General features: G+C 40.2%; 2 protein-coding genes across 3 annotated transcripts; one reads left to right on the top strand and one right to left on the bottom strand.

Annotated features, from left to right (window-relative positions):
* Positions 1-3,280: 3,280 nt before the first annotated feature.
* Positions 3,281-9,150, bottom strand: pigf (phosphatidylinositol glycan anchor biosynthesis, class F). Its single transcript, XM_004561149.2, has 7 exons — positions 9,045-9,150; positions 7,831-7,935; positions 6,800-7,045; positions 6,096-6,187; positions 5,678-5,794; positions 5,463-5,571; positions 3,281-3,628 (listed from the first exon to the last, which is right to left on the bottom strand). Exons 3-7 carry the CDS (start codon positions 7,025-7,027, stop codon positions 3,515-3,517), a joined length of 660 nt encoding a protein of 219 aa, XP_004561206.1. The 5' UTR covers positions 7,028-7,045; positions 7,831-7,935; positions 9,045-9,150; the 3' UTR covers positions 3,281-3,514.
* Positions 8,723-19,610, top strand: cript (cysteine-rich PDZ-binding protein). 2 transcript variants are annotated; one of them, XM_004561150.4, is made up of 5 exons: positions 8,723-8,874; positions 9,123-9,188; positions 15,318-15,372; positions 15,523-15,626; positions 18,676-19,273. In XM_004561150.4, exons 1-5 carry the CDS (start codon positions 8,859-8,861, stop codon positions 18,702-18,704), a joined length of 270 nt encoding a protein of 89 aa, XP_004561207.2. In that variant the 5' UTR covers positions 8,723-8,858; the 3' UTR covers positions 18,705-19,273. The 2 variants fall into 2 exon arrangements, with proteins under 2 accessions (XP_004561207.2, XP_004561208.1); XM_004561151.3 differs by lacking the exon at positions 18,676-19,273 and adding an exon at positions 19,280-19,610 and having other exon boundaries at positions 8,724-8,874.
* Positions 19,611-20,428: the final 818 nt, after the last annotated feature.

The following is a 20,428-nucleotide window of genomic DNA, read 5'->3' as shown; positions in this document are numbered from 1 at the left end:
TGGAGTAGATAGAAGAGACACAAGAGCTCTGCAATAACATATGTGCGACACACCGCTCTAACTGTTAATGAAGAGCACACCGGAGAGTGAATAGAAGAAATTGGGGGAAAACGAGAAACAAAACGCAGGAAGAAAGTGGGACGTGAGGAGCAAGAGACTGAGTGTAAGAAGAAGGGTGTTAAATGACGCGTGGGTGTGACTCATCGGGAGAAAATTGAAATCTGAATCCCTCTTTGAAGGAGCTGTTTACATGTGGAACTTGACTATCATGTCATGCTATCTTTTTATTTTATCAGGAGTTAAGTAGGCATAAAATTCTCTGTGATTAATAAGCCTTTTTTTTCTTCTGACGGGGTATATTTCAAAACATCAATCCGCCAGCCTACTTTAAACCAAGCCATCAATCACAGCAGAGCATCCCTGCGGCTGATCCAGTCTAGAACTGATCCATTATTACCTCTCAAGAGCTGCATCGCCAGGATGGATAAAATCAATTTTCTTTTAAATAAAGGTAAATAATTTCTACTGCATGAGAAAGAAAACACTAGCCTTTTTATTATTTAATTGCATTACTTGTCTTACTACCGTGTTTGTAAATTCCCGGCACATCAGGCAGTAACACTCAGCTGGTACACTTTGCCAGTACTGGGTTTGTACCCCCTTTGCCTTCAGATCTACCTTAACTCTTTGTGGCACTGATTCAACAAGGTGCTGAAAACATTCCTTGGAGGTTTTGGTCCATATTGGGATGATACTATCAAACAGACCAGGCAATATTTTTAGTCTTCTGTTGTCTAATTTTGGTGAGCCAGCGTGAATTGTTGCGTCAGTTTCCTGTTCTTAGCTAACAGAAGTGGCACCTGCCGTGGTCTCCTGCTTCTAGTTTCAATGTGTTATGCATTCAGAGATGCTTTTCTGTGTACCTTGTTTGCAACAAGTGGTTGTTATTTGAGTTACTGTGGCCTTCCTGTCAGGTTGAAGTAGTCTGGGCATTCTCCTCTGATCTCTCAATATGGCATTTTTACCCAGATACCTGTCACTCGCTGGATATTTGCTCTTTTTGGAATATTTGTGTAAAATCGTGAGATGGTTGTGTGGGAAAATCCCAGTAAACAGCCACTAACATGGCAATAACAACCATACCACATTCAAACGCTTAAATCACGTCTTGTCTAGATGCCTAAATGCAGTGAGTTTCTGCCATGCGACTAGTTTATTAAATATTTATAATAATGAGAAGTTAATACACATTCTTAAATTTGGTATAATTTATGAATCCAATATTCACTCGGCTGTGAATACTGGTGTTTGAGTGGTATCCACCATCTCCTGAGAAAAATCTCCCTTTCATTAATAAGATGTTTGACTTTCTTGCTGAAGCAGGTGAAAAAGAGACAAATTGAGGGGCACTTTAAGAGCAATCTCCTCTTTAAAGGCCAGTGGCTTACTTCACAATTTTAAACACAGTGATCCAGATCAGCACCCAAATTTAATGTATTCTTCCTTAGCCTGTTCAAGAGTCATCTCAGCTCCTAGCTTGGCAGAGAGTTATGAGACACAGCCTTACATTTAATGTGCAGGCTGTCAAACCAAGATGATCTAAAAAAAAAAAAATGTTCAAAGGCTGCACAGAACGGCATGTAGAGATGTGTTTTAATTCGGTGTGCTGTCAGCAGCATGAGGAATCTTAAAAATACTACTCTTAAAAATACTAATTCTGGCAGGCTGGATTTGGGGTAACACCAGAGAGAGAGAGCAGAGGACCCGGCTGGTTTCAGTCTGCTACTCTCTTTCAGCAAAGCAGAAACATAACAGTTCTGCAAATACATGCATACCACAGCCGCCCTGGAGAAAAAGGCTGAGGAGAGAGGACGGGCAGAGAGGACAAATTACCTCTCCTCACAATGCCCCGCTACAATAGAGCTGCCTGAGAACAAATAATGAATAAATAAAGTTCTCTGAGATTGAATGTGGGGAACAATTTGTGAAGCAGCAGCTTTTGTGTGTGTGTGTGTGTGTGTGTGCGTGAATGAAGGGCCTTGTGCTTGTCTCACAGATTGAAAAGGCCACAGGTGACTGAGCACACGAACAAAGCAACTTCAACCAGATTTCAGTCCTCAGAGTAAATAGACTACACCTGCAAAATAACCCTCAAAGGACTCAAAAACATATCTAATCGTAGCTTTTTTTAAAGACTTAGCGTTTTAATACAATGCACAAGGTCAGCGTGATACCTGTTTGATCATACCTTATGCTCTTCCAAAGCCCTCCTCTCCAACTCCCCTGCTCTCCACATGTAATGACGCATCAGAAGTGAAGTGTAAAATTTAAAAAAACAGAAAAGAAAAGAAAAGCATGGAGCACAAAGGGTAATAGAGTTAACAGCATGAGGTCAGATTGAGTTTCATCAAAGAGAGAAAGGGAAAGATTGATGCTGTAAGCATATGTAGACTTTCAAAGACTTTCCTCTGCTCCATCTTTCATCTGTTTCCTTCAGGCTGTTTTTTCCCTGGCAACAAGGAAGGAGTTCAAGCACAGGGCTATTGGGCAGCTTTGCTTCTGATTTTTTTACTGAAACTTTCCAGCACAAAATGCTCAAACAGCAAAGATAACCGACAATTTCTTCCGCTTTTTTAATTTTAAATCTTGGCCATAATTACTTGTGTATACCAATCGTTCGGACAATTTGCAAGGAACATCACTCATTTACCTTTCAGTTTCACATTCCGTTCTGGAAAATGTACATTTCATTGCGGTGACTGGGTGCAAGGGAGGACTAAGAGATGTGGTGCGGCGTGAAAGGAGGGAAATTAATGTCCTCGAAATGAAAGTGAATCAATATGGTTGCCCAAGGATGTGAAAAAGGTGGAATGGGAGCTGGGGAGGCGGAGAGGGTGTTGAAATAGAGTTGGAGCGAGATTAATGGTCGTTTAAAAAGGAACAGTATTCATCAGCAGTTGGCTTCAGGTGCAGAATAGCGTCTGTGTGTGTGTGAGAGAGAGAATGGAAGCCAACTCTGCAGCAGGTTTACATTTTCTCTTTAATTTTCTAACTTCCTCTCATGACTCTCTCAACAAATGGCCATCCAACCATAATACTGATTACTTTGCATTTCACTGCAAATGAGCCTCAGTCTGTTGCTTTCATTAAAACTCTCCTCACCTTCACATAAACACACGCACACAGGTGGCGAACCAACAGCACCACCTGCAGGTTTTTCAGAAACACACATACTGACGTCAAGGAGCTTTAATCGCCCAATTTCACAAGTAAATACACATTGTTAACGAAGAAAATATTTTATTACGTTTAAAAATGTTCCGTTTCAGCCATCACATGTACAAAATAATACCTCTGAGCTTTTACAAAACTGCCTCACAACCCTACAGGCTGCAAAGGGGGTGAATGCTCCCAAATAAATAATAAAAAGTGAGAGAAATTCAGCAGGATCAGGAGTCACGCCATCGTGGATACATTCGCACAAGCACAGGCATAATACACGTGTGTCTGACTATCACTTGCACTTGTATGTGAGCTGTTTGCGGTGATAATGGATCCACGCTGGAGCTGCAACCAGCCCGGTCAGGTAGCCAAACAAAGAGCCCAAACTGCAGGAAACAGGCCAGACCTACAAAAAAAGAAGTAGTAGAGAAGTGAGCATGATTGTTGACTAAAAGCTTGACACTGGTCCGATACATCAAAGAGAAGCTGAACTATTAGTCTGTCAATTTGAGTTACACCCCAATTACCTCTGCATTTTCCCTCAGTCATTTTACACAGAATTCCCTGTGCAATTATAACTTTAATGTGTTCCATTTTCCATTAAACAAAACAAAACAATCTAATTCATTATTCATTGGCTGATTACTCTGTCCAGTGCTTAGAAAAATCATCGTGGAGAATTTGGAAGTTAAGAACTTAAATCAGCTACAAAAAAATGTGTAATTTACACCAGTTTTTTTTTCACTCTGACAGCTACCACACCAGCTTCATGCAGGTTAGTGCCCAGTATCATCCTGTGGCACACTTGTGTTATATCACCATAGCAACCTATCACTTCATTCATGCTTTTGAAAGACAATCTTCACTTCTGTCGCTACAGAGCATCAGCCTGATGTTGCTGCTATTAATACATGTGTATTCCAATTTTTTCCTGTTGTTTTCTCTTCCTTGTTTCCCTTCTACAACACTTTTGCTACTCACCAACTAACAAAGCAGAAAAGTACCCATTTAAGGTCATTTTAAAGGTACTTTTAATGGAATAATGAAATCACAAGGACATCCACCTCCTCCATTCATCAAAATGAAACCAGTAATTTACTTTAATTTAAGTCCGTGCAGTTAAGAGGCCTTTGTGAATCCAATAGTAATTTGAGAAAACCTCAAAAAAAAAAAATCTAAGAGAGGCTTCGCGGGTAATATGGTTTAAATGGTCGTGTTAGTTCCCTGGTCTTAAGAGCAAAAACTGCACTGTGGATAGAGAATATTTCCACATACAGTAGATTAGAGGTTTAGTCAGACTCTCTCTTCCAAAGTAAGCAATATTCATGTTATTTGCAAAAAAAAAATTAAAATTGACATTTGATTCTCCGTGCTGTAGTGGTTAACAAATTAAACCAGGGATGGAAAAGATCCCTGGTTTCAGACCAGAAGACACAAACCCAATCTCAGGGTCACAAGCTCAGATAAATGTGTAGGTTGTGACAGGAAGGGCATCTGGCACAAATTCTGTGCCAAATTAAACATTTAGATCCATCTGCTGCGTCGACACTTGGGGAAAGAAAAAGTACTGAATGTACCTTCATTGCCAACTAATTTGCTTACGAAGTGCCACAGCCAGACTACTGACTGAGCCACTTCTTGTGTTATTTTGATCTAAATGATATGAATGTGTGTAGAGGAAATATCAGGAACCCTTTTATTAAACTGTAGCATGTAATTTAATGAAAAACAAGCCTAAACATAAAAAAGTCACATGCTACAGGTCATATTTAATTGATATGTGTGCTGACTGAGGCTCCCAAGCAATGATGTCTGATTATGGCAAAATGCCTTGACTCCTTTCTCTTAGTGCCTCTTCTTTGTTTCCTACACTGATATCTCTGGTTGGAGAGACAAGAACATACAAACTGACAAAGGACCAGTGAGATATAAAATACTCTTCGGAGTAAAGGTAACAATTAAAGTCTCTCTTTTGGTATCTTTCATAAAAGTTATAAAAGCACACAAACGTGCATTTGCTATAAAATCGAAGCAGTGTTCAAGAACTACACGTCCATCAGAAGGCAATGTCAGCACAACTTTTAATTGCTGAAAAATTTTTGAACCAGGTTTAAACGTGGACTATAAGCCGACCGAGTACTCAAAGTCAAAATGTTTGCTGGGTTAGGTCACAGACTGTATAAGACCTAATGTGAGGATACAAATCCATGAGTATACGCTTTGTCCATGCATAGAATTACCTGCCAGGGCCTATCCCAGTCCAGAGGTATGGGGAATGCTCCAACCCAGGCTCCAACAAGTGTGCAGGCCACAGTGATCTGCAGGCAGGTGTCCCACACAGACATAGCTCTGGAGCCGGAGACAAAGAAAAAGCAAGAACAGTTACTATCTTCGACACAGAGACATGTGAAAAGCCAGGAGGAAAGAAAGAGAAGGAAAATGATTTCAGCCTTACCCATGGCGACTGAAGACTCGTATCCAGGCCTGGACGTTGGGGCCGAGGACACAAAGACACCTCAGCGTGGTTAACGAAGTCAGCAACACAGCAAGGGAGAATGTTTCTAAGGCAGATCTGTAAGAAATGATAGGTTCACGGTATCAACGACAACTGCAATAAGAGAGTTATTGACAGTTTTGTAGAAAAAGAATTTTTAAAACGCACATAAAAAGCAAGCAGAGACAAAGTAAAACACTTGACTTTGTATAAGTGACAGAATCCTTTCAGGGTTTGAAGATTTCTGTAGTTGCCAGCTGTTTTCATTCATTTATGTGTGATCCTTCCATGGATCCTCAGTTTATTGTGTATTACTGTCGTGATCGCTACTCTCTGCGTCTCTCTTTATCAACCTCTGTTTCACAAAACAATAACTCACTCGATCAGTGGAGCTCCGTATAAAACGACAACAGTGTGGAAGAACAGGCACGACAGGAAGAAGTACAGGCAGGAGCGAAGCAACCTCGACAGCTGCAGAAAAAAAAAACAGCGAGAAAACAGTCAAACTTTTAAGATCCAGATATAAAAAGATCACTTCCTGGGGAAAAAAATATATTGGTTTGATGAACATGCAAGAGTCAAGTATTCACATTAATTTATATACAAATAAGTCAAGATGTTTTTCTTTTTTTTGGAAAGGCAACTTCAATTTTACTTGCCATACCCTGTCCTGATTACTGCCAGACCTGTTGAATTAAAACATCACTTGAACAGAGCCTGTTGACAAAGTGAAGTAGTCTAAGAGGAACACATTACACCACAATCCACAAACAAAGACTGGGCAATAATAGCATCCATGGAAGAGATCCGAGGACAAAACCACTGCTGGTCTCATATTTGCCAAACAGCATCTTATTCATCCCCTAAGAATTTTGGGGAAATATTCTGTGGGCTAGCAAGACAAAATTTGAATGGGGCAATTAGTGTTTCACACAGTGCCAGGTCGGTTTGGAAAGCTTTTCCCCCTTAACAAATGAAACCCTCATTTAAAAACTGCATTTATTGTACTTTTAAAAAAAATAATAAAACAGCCCATGTGGCACTGCGGGCATTAATCCATCGTTATTAAAGCGTTATCAGCACCTTGTATCCCAGCGTGTGCTTCTTGGCGGGCGGTGTGATCCCGAGCAGCCAGAACACGGCCACGCTGACCGCGGTGACCGCAGCGGACACCGAGTAGAGCCACAGCAGGTGTGTGCCGTACACCGAGAAGCCCGGTAGGAGCACAGCAGGTAGCACCGTCGCCATGAACACCGAAGCGGCGATGATAGCGTGAGTGGACGCCATGGCTCTGATTTCATGGTCCCACATTGTGAAGGCTGTACCGAACTACAGCAGGACACCGACAAATTGAACACAAAACACTTTAAACCTCAACGTAACGCTGGAATTGTAGCACAGGTAACATCCATAGATGAATCGCTTGACCTTGTTTCCGTAAACATGGAACCAAGCTCACTTCCGCTTTCACTTCAAAATAAAAGTGCAATACTTCTTCCTTGTAGATGAGGCAAGACAAAGTTCAATAAATGTAAATTATAGTTTTAACAACTTTAAATATATTACAGACAGTCATGCATTTAGTATACATTTATTGCTGCCACAGTGAAACTAGAAAGCTTTCATCCAATACCATGGCACTACATATAACAGTAAATCAACACAAGACTAATTAAAGTACAAGTGTGCAAAAATGGCAAAAAACAGTGCAACACCAGATAGAGCAGAACCATACAGAAACGAGATGGTGCAATAATGACATTGTGTTGTGCAAAAAGACTTTAGCATTGTGCAATAAGTACTTGAGGTAATGGAATGTATAAAGGTGTGTGTCTGCCAGTCTAGTCTCTGAGTTTTCAGGAGTCTGACAGCTTGGAGGAAGAAACTGTTTCGCAGTTTGGCAGTGAGGGCGTGAATGCTCCGGTGTCTCTTGCCAGAAAGTAGGTTGGTGAAGAGTGTGTGTGAGAGGTGTGTGGGGTCCTCCACAATGCTGGTAGGTTTGTGGATGCAGTAGGTTCAATAAGTGTCTGTGATGGAGGAAAGAGAGGCTCCAATGATCTTTTCTCACTTTGTGCTGTATGGTCTTGCGATCTAACACGGTGCTGTTTCCATACCAGACAGTGATGCAGCTGCTCAGGATGCTCTCGACACTCCCTCTGTAGTAGGTGGTGAGAATGGCTGGTGGGAGATGGGCTTTTCTCATCTTTCACATGTGAGACCTGGGCCAATGCAATCGGTCCAGTGTAATTCAATTCAAAGTGACAAAGTAGTCATTGAGACTTTTGTGTTTTTATATTTGTGTAGAACATTTTCTAATCCATTTTCAGATCTCTCAGCTGCTCCCTTTATGGGTCTGTGGATCATCTGCCTCCATCTCATCCTACCACTACCCTGCTCATCTGTCACACCAACCCTCTCCATATCCTCCTTTACTACATCCATAAATCACCGTTCATTTTATTATTATTGTGGATTTTGTTTTAAGCCCCTTTTACCTCAGATTTATTTTGGTTGAAAACAAATTGTATGTTTGTGGTATACTTGTTTGAACACAATCCTTTATTTAATCAGTTTCCCCATTTAATCAGAACATGTGAACACTGTCACATGTAGCTAGATGTGAACTATTATTTATCAGTGAGAGCCATTCTTTTTCTACTTTCACTGCTATAACGTTATTCTGACAGCAAATAGAAAAACGAGATTCTTCAGTGTTCTTTAAACTGTCTCTGCCTGACTGCTACAGTCGCCTACTGTTTGTAAGCTTTAAAAGTTATTTTTATTATTATTTATTGGATTTAATTATTTCACACGTATTTCACGTTATATTTCACACGTTATAGTCACACGTGTGAAATAATGCAGCAGCAAACTTTTAATTTTTAAAGAAAACTTAGAGGTTTTCGTCCACTTTACAGATGAACAAGGGAAACTGCAACCAATTACAAAACGGGTTACTTGGACCCTCGCCGAAGGGCAGTACAACTAACCAATGGCATCTGAGATTTGAAATCTAGGCTTTGACCAATCAATCGCTTGCGAGCTGCACGGAAACGGAAGTAACGACCGGAAGTTTACATTAACAGAGAAAGCTAAACGCAGCTAACGCTTCAGCTTCTATTTTAACAAACAAAAAAGGACAATGGTTTGTGAAAAGTGTAGGTATCTCGCCATTCTTCTATCATTTAATTTATTTTAGATCTTCAATTCTAATGTCTTTTTTCCCGTTAAGAGAAGCTCGATGATCCTTAGAAAGCTGGCTAACGCTATGTGATGCTAACTGTTGTTATTACTGTCCTCACTGTTGCTTTGGTTGAGGAAAACATACCTTCACCTTCTAGGCTTATTTCCTTTAAATCCACTGCGCTGTTTTTGTTACATATGCTGGGTTGCTTTTTATCTCCAGGTGAGAAGAAGCTCGGTAAGGTCATCACTCCTGACACCTGGAAGGATGGAGCCCGGAATACAACAGGTGAACAGAGTAAAATCTGGATTTGTTTCAGTTCAATGGCATAATGTCACCAGTGTGCAAGGGCTGCTGGAAGTTTTGGAAGATTAAATAGAAAGATCACAATTAAAAACAACAGAAAATATATAGATAATACAACGGGGAGGGGGAAATTAAGCTTTTAAACCAAAATCTGAAATAGCGTTCAGTTAGTGTGTGATTTCTCTTGGTTTTTTGTACATTCTTAGGAGCATTGACTTAAAATATTAAAAATAAATCATTATATACTAAGTGACTCAAGGAAAGTAGTTTAAATACGTTCATGAACATGAATTTGGGGCTTTTAATGATTTCTTTAACCTTGTTGCTTTTATAGGGTGGAATAATTGTACAGCACAAATCTTGAATGACTTAAAACAAACAAAAGAAAAACAACAATAAGGTTTGTGGCATAATTCTGGCTGCTTATTTGATTCCATCCACTTTATGCAATCTACCAGTATCACTGGCAGCATGATGCTACCACCAGTCCTTTGCAGTATAAAAGTCACTTCACTGTGGAAATGAACAGTGGTGTTCGAAAAATTTCTAGTTCATGACCAATCTTGTGCCTTGGTGATTCCTTGTTTCCATCCTCATTCAAACCTTGGCAAAGTGCTAGCATATGTAAGTAGTTTGTATTTACATAGAGTTGTTTGAACTGACGATTTTGGAGTCCACAGTGGTTTAAAATTGCTCCAAGAAAAGTACCTAATTTGTGTAAATCTACAGTTCTGTTTCTTAGATCTTCACAGAGTTCCTTTGACTTTCCCATTGTTCTGAGTATTGATGACTCCAATGAGTGCTGTAAAACAAATTATTTTTGTGTTAGCAAAGCGAAACTACCAGTTGTAGTCAATCATGATCACTAAGGAGAAGTTAAGAGGTTTTGTCCTTGTCAGGTTAAAATACACCGTAGAACATTCAGCACCATTTATTGAAAAACTTCTGCGTGTATATTTTTGATCCTGTATGTATACTTTTGACCCGGTGTGGATTAGAGAAAATCCAAACCTGTTTTTTTGTTTTTGTTTTTTAAAGTCATTCAAGATGTGTTCTGTACAATTATACCCTTGGAAAAGGAACAGTTGAAAGAAATAATTTGAAGTCCAAACTTACTATTACTATTATTCAGAATGTACATACATTTACTTTGGGGATGATCTGATATTCTCTTTTCTTTTCTTTTAAACCGGTGATATTAACTCAAGATTATAAACCTACAATCATCTCTGACTTGCATATCTACAGGGCTTTTATCTGCAGTTTATGGAGGACATGGAGTGTAACATAACATACCAGCAGACCAAATCACAAACGTCCATACAAGATTGCCGAACAACCAAGGCATTTATTTACAATCAATTTACAGTAATAAAGTAAACAGAAAACCCCCCACTTATTTTTATTGCTAAAAAAGAAAAGAAGCACTAAGTTACATGTCAAAGCCTACGCAAAGACAAAGCCTACACTCCCTGTCTGGCCACAAAAGCTTCTGCTAACATACAGGTGAATTTAACCAAACACAACAGAACAGTGCAGGTCCCACAGGTTTGCCACAGTTCAACTCCCAAGATCACTATAAGTAATCCTGAATCAACATGCATGTCTTAGCTCGGTAACTAAATGGAAAGGGGCACTTACTGCTGGAGCTAATTACATGGAATTTTGCAAACAAGCATAATCCCGTTCAGCTCTGGCGTGAGGTGTGAGAGAACTGCAACAAAGACAGGCAAGAGCAGCTTTCTTTCATGAAGTGGCCAAACGACCGGAGGGCATAGCAGACACATAGAGAACTCCACTGATGTATCATGAGATTAGAAAGTAAATTTCTTTTAAATGGTTGAATATGTTTTAAACATTTATACACGTTATAACGTGACTTTGTGAACTTTAAAGGTTCTCATTTTGGTCCAATTTTTAGAATTTTACTTTTAAAGTTAACCTTTACTAAATTCTTACCACTAGATGACACTCTTTAACCATTAATTGTTTATGTAAGTGCTGAAGTGAGAAACAAGGAAATACCAGGTTTGCCCTGAGATTAGTGTGGTACAATGGTTAGCAGTGTCACCGTACTACAAGAAGGTTCTGGGTTCAAACTTCTTCTGGGAACTGATGTGTCTTCCACAGAATGATAACATGCTTGTTAGGTTGACTATAAATCAGTTGTAGATGTGGAATTGAGAGTGAAAAACTGTCTCTCTCTGGTGGCTGTGTCTGCTGTACCGTGTCTGCCATGCTATGACAGTTGGATAAGTGGTTAGGAAAACACTGATAGATGGCCTGAGATCTGCCAGTTATGACGGGCTAATCACACAGAGCAAATGTGTTGTTATTCTAAGGTGAACTGAGCCTAAGCACTGAGGACTCGATGAAGGCTATAACTATAAGGCTATAACCTTTTGTTTTGTTTTTTTTGTAAATATTTTTATTGAAAAAAGAAAACAACACAGTATTTGCAGTTACGGAAATACAATTAACCGATACTTATATATATCTGCGAGAGGTTTGCTTAGCATAGGGGATCTAGCCTTAGGACCCTTAGGGCCCAGGCAGGAATCGAACTTGTGATCCTCTGCTCCAAAGGCGTGTAGTCTAACCACTATGCTGTCCAGCTGCTCGCTCTCTCTATCTATCTATCTATCTATCTATCTATCTATCTATCTATCTATCTATCTATCTATCTATCTATCTATCTATCTATCTATCTACCTACCTACCTACCTACCTACCTACCTACATACATACATACATACATACAGACACACACACACACACACACACACACACACACACACACACACACACACACACACACACACATCCATCCATCCATCTTCATCCGCTTTATCCGGGGCCGGGTCGCGGGGGCAGCAGCCTAAGCAAAGAGGCCCAGACCTCCCTCTCCCCAGCCACCTCCTCCAGCTTATCCGGGGAATACCAAGGCGTTCCCAGGCCAGCCAAGAGATATAATCTCTCCAGCGTGTCCTGGGTCTGCCCCGGGGCCTCCTCCCGGTGGGACATGCCTGGAACACCTCACCCAGGAGGCGCCCAGGGGGCATCCTTGTCAGATGCCCAAACCACCTCAGCTGGCTCCTTTCGATGTGGAGCAGCAGCTGCTCTACTCTGAGCCCCTCCCGGATGGCCGAACTTCTCACCCTATCTCTAAGGGAGAGGCCAGCCACCCTTCGGAGGAAGCTCATTTCTGCCGCTTGTATCCGCGATCTCGTTCTTTCGGTCACTACCCACAGCTCGTCGCCATAGGTGAGGGTAGGGACGTAGATCGACCGGTAAATTGAGAGCTTCGCTTTTACACTCAGCTCCCTCTTCACCATGACGGACCGGTGCAGCGTCTGCATTACTGCAGCTGCAGCCCCAATCCGTCTGTCGATCTCTGGCTCCCTTCTCCCATCACTCGCGAACAAGACCCCGAGATACTTGAACTCCTCCACTTGGGGCAGGAACTCATCCCCATATATATATATATATATATATATATATATATATATATATATATATATATATATATATATATATATATATTTATTTATTTATTTATTTATTAGTTTTTACAGGAGTTTAACAGTATAATAAAGGGTTGCCACTTGTGGAAAAATTTGGCTGTGCAACCTCTCGACGTATATTTAATTTTTTAAATATACGTTAGTTAGTTGAATATAAATATTCAACTAACTTCTTAGTTGAATAGCCATGCATTATAAGAATACATAACTGATTTGACCTCACTTTCATGTTAAAGTTTCCAAAGCCATCCAAGCCTCAAGCAGGCTGTTGTAACCCTGTTGTTGAATTCGTATTTGCCGAACCACGCGGGAATGAGGAAGACCGTACCCTCGCTATAGCCTGTTCACAAGACTCCTCATGTATTTGAATTCCAAGTCTCCTTCCCATGTACACTTAAGCTTAACGTTAGAGTGGTTACTAAAAGACAGGATAGTATCATAGAGTTTCGAAATGGTTCCTCTGTGATGAGGAATAAATGATAACGTAGTTTCCCATTGCTGTTCTGGAGGTAAAGAGGGGAAATTTGGGAAACTCTTGGCAACAAAATTTCAAATTTGAAAATGGCAAAACAAATGGGTAATAGGGAGATCGTAACGAGAAGACAAATTGGGAAAACCATCGATAACACCATCCACATATAAATGTTTGAACTGTTTTATACCCTTGTCACACCACACTGAGAATGTTGAGTCCAAGAGTGAAGGGGAAACAAATAGTTGTCGCTTAGAGGACCCGAGGAAGATAGCATTACAAAATTAAAGTGCCGTCTAAACTGAAACCAGATTTTGAGTGTGTTAAGAACCACCTGATTATCAGTATACAGAGAGGGTTTTACGGATAAAGAGGAATAGAGCAAGGCTGGTATAGAAGAGCCCTTACATGATGATAGCTCCAATTTACACCACGAGGAACCAGAAGATTTTAGCCAGTAGCAAAGTTTATGGATGTAAGCTGCCCAGTAGTAGGCTAGAAAATTAGGTAATGCAAATCCTCCACTAAATCTGCATCGCTGCAGTAAAGTTTTAGAAACCCTAGGTGGCTTCCCTCCCCAAATGAAAGAACCAATAATCTTGTCCAGTGAAACAAAGGCTATAACTTTTAATGTAAAGCTACTCTCAAGAACACATCTTATTAGCATCTGTTACTGGTAATTACAGAAAAAGCATGAAAGGAAAGAATAAAGATTTTTACCCACTTAGCTGATATCAATCATTGGTCTATGAGAACAGTTAACTGAGATCCAGTGCTTTCTGGTTTGTATAACCTTTCTCTTCATATTTGAAGTGGGCAATAAACTGTACATTAATCAATCAGTGTCCCTGTTGCACGGGCTAGACATTTTTTTTTTGGCCAGACACCATGCACTATAAGTAACATTAGGCAGTTAGCACATGGCAGACATTACCAATGACCTAGCTCATCTTTCCAGTGCAAAAGCACAGAAGCACAAAGAAAAATGTCAGTTCAGCATAATTTATCCCTTTACTATAACCCTGCAGTTCTGTAAAAACTAACACCCTTACTGTAGGAATTAAGAGGGTAGGTAGCATTCAGGGACTGATAATCAAATCCATTTAGTTTTGGTTTGATCATCAGCAAGTGTGAGCATCTCTATAAAAGCATAGGTTTTAGCAGTTTGCTTGTCTGGAGCATTCAGGTGTATTTTAACATGATGCCAAGGAAGAAAGATGTCAGCAATGATCTTAGAGAAGCATTTGTTGCTGTTCATCAGTCTGTTTATAGTTTGCTCATTCTACAGTGATTAAAAATTATTATAAAGTGGAAAACTTTCAATCTTCCCAGGAATGAATGTGCCTGCAAATTCACACAAGACCAGAAGAAAGCCTCTTTTCTCTAACACAAACATGGCAGCACAGCTTAGGTTTGCCAAGTTGCATCTGAACAAACCAAAAGACTTTTGGAGCAAGGTTCTTTGCACAGAAGAGATCAGAATAGCCATAATGCGTAACACTGTGCATGGAGAAAATCAAACACAACTTGTCAGCACAAACACGATGGGGAAGGAGTTATGATCTGGGGTTGTTTTGCAGCCACAGGACCTGGTCACCTTGCAGTCATTGAGTTGATCATAGACTTATCTGTGAGGCCCTCTGTCCAACAGCTAAAATCTGGCTGATGCAACAGGACAATGATCCCAAGAGCAGCAGCGAATCTACAGCTGAATGTCTGAAAAGTAAAACAATCAAGGTTTTGCAATGGCCCAGTCAAAGTCCAGACCTCTACCTAATGGAAATGCCACTATGCCACATAAACACATGCCTGAATCATGTTGTTCACTTAGGTTTTTATACACAATTTATCCATTTTTGCTTAGTTTTTGTTCAAGGAAAAAAATCACGCAGTGTAAGATGTGTTGTTGTTCATCTGATGTTGTTTTTGAAGTTTTTATTTATGTCCTGATCTGCAAAAGCTTAGAACTGATAGATGGGGCACTTTCTTTTCACAAGTGTAGGCTGAGTGGTGATACAGGACTACCGGCCTGCACAGAAGCTTTTTTTGTGGTTTTAATGTGATGTTACTTTAATGATGATGTTTGATTGGCTCCTTTCTGCTTTTTCCAATCAGAGAGTGGTGGGCGCAAACTAAATGAGAATAAGATGTTGACTTCTAAGAAAGCCAGGTGAGCGCCATCAGCATCTCTATTTTCACATAGAAGACCTACATACTTTCTCGCATGAAAATCACCATTTTAACTTGCTAATTCATTACAGCCATGGCGCTAACTTTACTGCATCTGTAGTTATGTGTCTATAATTCTTTCCCATGGCAGGTTCGACCCTTACAGCAAGTCCGGCTTTGCTATCTGCAGGATCTGCAAGAGCTCAGTTCATCAGGCTGGATCACACTACTGCCAGGGCTGTGCATACAAGAAAGGTACAAAGTCGCACTGCTTACCATGCAGGAATGCTACTGTGGGTCCAAAACTTGAATGCATTTATTGCTTTCAGCAGATTCTAACAAAACTGCCTCTCTGCATGATACACAGATCAATACACAGATGTTCTTTGTAAACATTATACTTGTAGTCTTGCTTTTCTTCACAGCTTTAAGCTCTGAAAACCGTTAAGCAACTGCTTCTGACACATCTACTTATTTTTCTTTTTTTGTCTTTAAATTGAGGCAAAAATGCTCAGATTAGGATGTGGCAATAGCTGGGAATGTGAGAGGACTCTGACCTGCGGTGGGCTTTTCCCCCTCTTTAATCTATTTTATATCTACTAAAGGTCTTGGACTAGATCTTTGTTCTTGAGTCAGTCAGATCAATGAACAGTCCCTCTTCCGTAGTTCTGAAGTCAGCATTTGCCTGAGTGGTCTAAGATTTAATCTTTCAAGAAGATTAGTTTAACAGTTCAAAGGTAGCATGGCTGACAGTGCTAGCTGTTTACATTAGATAATACAAATGACATTACGTCTCAAAAGGTATAGATATGTTGATCTTCATGTTACTTACATGGTCCAGTGTGGCTACAGGTTATCAGGCCAGATAAAGAAGCAAGGGGCAAATATAATAACAAATACAAAGGATGAGTAGGGCAAAGTACAGTGCATGACAGCTTCATTCCCACGTGGTTCGGCAAATACGAATTCAACAACAGGGTTACAAAAGAACAGCCTGCTTGAGGCTTGGATGTTTTTGGAAACTTTAACATGAAAGTGAGGTCAAAACAGTTATGTATTCCTATAATGCATGGCTATTCAACTAAGAAGTTAGTTGGGCCAGATTTTCAAACCGAGGAATTTATCTGGGGCAGATACTTTTTAGCAGCCAGTAAGCAGCAGATCATGATCAATTTCAAAACCACACAACTGTATTGAAAAACATGTAATTTTTTATTCCTTTTTCCCCTGTAAATCTGGTGACCTCTCACAAATGCACACCAAAAGGTCCATTAAAAAAAAAAAAGGGAGCTATAACTAAACTATTTTTTTGCACATTTGAAATACTAATAATAAAAAAAAAAACATTTTGATAATTCCCTTTCAAATTAAAATAAATATTTTGCTGACCACTCACTTTTCCTGCCATGGATGGAGCCCCATCTGTCACAAGTAGGGCTGGGCGATCTGACCCAAAATTCATATCTCGATATTTTTTAGCTGGATGGCGATATAAGATATATATCTCGATTTTTTTTTTTTTTTTAAAGCCACAAGTTAAGAACAAAAAGAGAGTTCTTAGTCACACTGTGTGCCAGATGTCACACGGGCACTTTTATTTACATACAGCGTAGATGTACATGAAGAAATTACTCAAAAATAAATTATCAGCATTTATTAAATAATCATGGTCCATAAATAAAAGAAAACAATGTTGTTTTTGTGCATAACAAAAAGCTCACAATTGTGCAGTCAAAATGTAAACTAATAGACGCTGAGCATAATAACAAAGAGACAGATTTCACAGCTGCACCACGTCTCTGAACAGGTGCCATTTGTGGTCCTTATACACACACAGTACGTATCACTCCGCGAGGCTCCTCCTCGGTAGCCGTAATCCTCCGACAATCCATCAAGCGGTGCAGCTCCGTAGTTTAGCAAAGTCATATTAAAAAAAATTTTGACAGATTGCTGAGCGCTGTGTACCACATAAAATCGGTTCGCGGTCAGTAAGCACAACCAGAATTCATACATAAGGTGCACTGTCGATTTTTGAGAAAATGAAAGGATTTTAGGCCGTGCAGGCCGTGCAGCCCCTCCGGGCTGCATGTCTTTAGCGCGGTTAGCTCGTTAGCGCTGTTAGCTCGCTAACACGTTGACGCCGCCCAGCCCCACGCACGGTAACTCGCTAACGGAGATTTTCCGCTGTGTTCAGTGAAGGAGAGGCGAGTCCGAGTAACGTTGCGTAGAGACAAAAGTGGACGAAAGAGAGGCAAACCTGCGGCTCCACAAGTATAATTATAACGTAACATAGACTATATCGATATAAACGATATTGTCACATCTTATATCTAATATGAAAATATATCGATATTTTTTTAAAAACTCGATATATCGCCCAGCCCTAGTCACAAGTATACAGACACGCTTCATTTCCAGACCATTTTCCTCAAAAAGAGCTGAAATCTTCTCAAACATTATTTCGCCAGCTGTGTGTGCCTCTAACGGTAATAGCCGAGCAATTTTGCATCCAAAAACCAGACATATATGCACAACTGTGCAATATCAGTTCTGTCTGTGAACCCATATCCTGCTATAGACATTACATCAGTTTTCTTCAGGTCATCTAACAGCATTTCAAACTTGTCTGACGCCAGAACTTAAACTCTACGAATATTTGAACTGTCTGACAGGGGTACGCTTTTAATAGCAGATGTCACACTTTAGTTTTTTCGTCACTTATCACCGCATCCACCACAGCCAGCATGCAGTATTTCACTGTTTCAGAATCTGTGAAAGGCCTTTTCTTCTTCGCCAAGAACCAAACACGAAGGGAAGCTGCTGCAGCTCTCTCTTGGGCTGTACAGGACCCTCACCATGGTAGTACAACTCCGGTTGTAAGATTATTAAACTCGCAATTAAACTTTGCAGCCCTCTCCTGAGATTGCTCTGGAAAGTTTGTGTAGAAAGTCTGGTGTTTGTCATTGTGGTGCCTTCGTACGTACCGCAACACACTCACTGCAAATTAAACAAATAGGTTTGGCATTTGGATTTGGCGGTAAAATGAATAAGTATTTGTCAGTCCAGGCAGGGTTAAACCGACAGTTTTCATTGTCAATTTTACACTTTTGGACTGAGAAAGACATGCTGTTGTCACATCATACGATGATAGTTTAATATGTTTACATCACGGTGTATTGTGGGTTAAATATTGCTAGGCTACTAGGAGTGTTGCATTCACAGTCTACACTACACTGTAGGAATTTTAATTTTTTTAAATTAATTAATTAATTAATTTTTTGCGTTTTCTCTGTGTTTCTGCCAGGACCACAGGCAGGGCCACTCGCTGGTTGATTCTGGGCCGCCATTTGAATAGGCTTGTTATAATGCCTTGGAGAAGTTGTGCTTTTGACCTTCTGTTTTGGCTATCGGTCATTTCATCAGATGCCTCACATTTTCCTGGGGAAAAAAACTTTGAGGAAATATGCACTTCTTCATCAGAATTATGCAAAATTTTAGGTCTCTACTGTCATTTCTTATTTGCCTGCCCTTTGTGCTTTTTCTGTCATTGAACAGGGAAAATTGGAGAAAAACATGCTTTCGGCAGGACATTAAGAACTCGCTAGAGAAACAATAATGCTCCCAGATTTTCCACCAGATGCCTTTTGGAGTCTGGAACCCTGAGCTGGGGCATATTGCAGATAAAAGGACCTCTGGTCTTCCTCAGGAATTGATGTGATCAAAAAGCATAGTTACAGGAGAGTTAATATTTAACTTAAACTCATCAGTTTGATAGACGGAGCTGATGCTGCTGTTTTCTGTTCACAGTTCAGTTCTGCTGCCCCAAAGAGGCCAAAAACCTCTGATAAAATAATGATGCTTGCTTAAACCATTTTTGCATTGTTCTTTTCTCTCTCTGTTGTGTCCAGGAATCTGTGCAATGTGTGGAAAGAAGGTTTTGGACACCAAGAACTACAAACAGACGTCTGTGTAACTGCATGCTGATCAGGGAGAGGCTCCACACGTGAATAACGGACTGAAAGAGAGGTGGCTTTGTTTGCTGGAGCTGTTACAGTGGCCATACGCAGGCCATCTCTAAATACACCACCCGTTATCGCTTGTTTCTGCAGTCAGCACTCTCAGACTTTTCCTGTATTTTAAATTCAGTTCTTTCCTTTTCAAGATGTTAATTTCTGTATGTAATATATGCCGTGTTGCTTTTGTTATGTGAAATAAAGCTTCCACTACGAGGACATCTGACCGGGTCGTTTTGTCTCCTTGCCTTCAGACATAAAGTGTTTAAATTTAGCCCGTGACGCACATTTGTCTCATATGCCTGAAATAATCAGTTTATTCTGACATAATCATATTTGGAAACGGTCAGGTGTGACCCCTCTGCCCCCCCCATCCCCTCAACTGCTTTCAGAAAAAGAGGTTAGAGTTCATAAGCTCATAAGTTGATATTTAAAGGGCTCGCTCTCCCCCAGGCCTTTAGCAACATGTGCACATTTTTTTAACGTGTCCTTATTAATTTATACTGCCGGTCAACAAGATACAAACGGCCTTAGTTTCTGGGTAATCTACAGCAGGTAACTCTCAGATATGACTGATGTAAATGAGTCAGCTGTTCATAGCTATGTTTAGCAGAGCTTTAAAATACAAAAAACATTATCAAGAGACAGTTATATCATTCTGGACAGGGGAAATGTTTTAACAAATCCATGTTATTCGTTTAACTAAACCCAGGCTAAATGTATATATTCATAAGATTAAGTTAAATAAGTCGCATACTCGTACCTGGGTGATTTGGTGTGCCACTTTGTGTCTCAGTATGGAGACACAAAGTGGCTCTAGCTTTTAAAAAGTCTGGATGCATTCGTATTTTAACCCAGAGGTGATTACCAGACAAAACAACCGCTAAAAAGGAGAATATGTGAATGAGCAAGTTTGCTGCTCCTCCTGGCACAACGTTCCCATTTATCTGGGCTTGTGACGCCCTGAGGGTGGATTTGTATCCAATCCTACTCTCAAACCAGGGAGCTTTCATGTGTAAGATGAATCCATTAACCACTACACAA

This window comes from Maylandia zebra, linkage group LG8 (genome assembly GCF_041146795.1).
Source record: "Maylandia zebra isolate NMK-2024a linkage group LG8, Mzebra_GT3a, whole genome shotgun sequence".
NCBI classification, from domain to species: Eukaryota; Metazoa; Chordata; class Actinopteri; order Cichliformes; family Cichlidae; genus Maylandia; species Maylandia zebra.
This window is presented reverse-complemented; position numbering and strand designations above follow the sequence as displayed.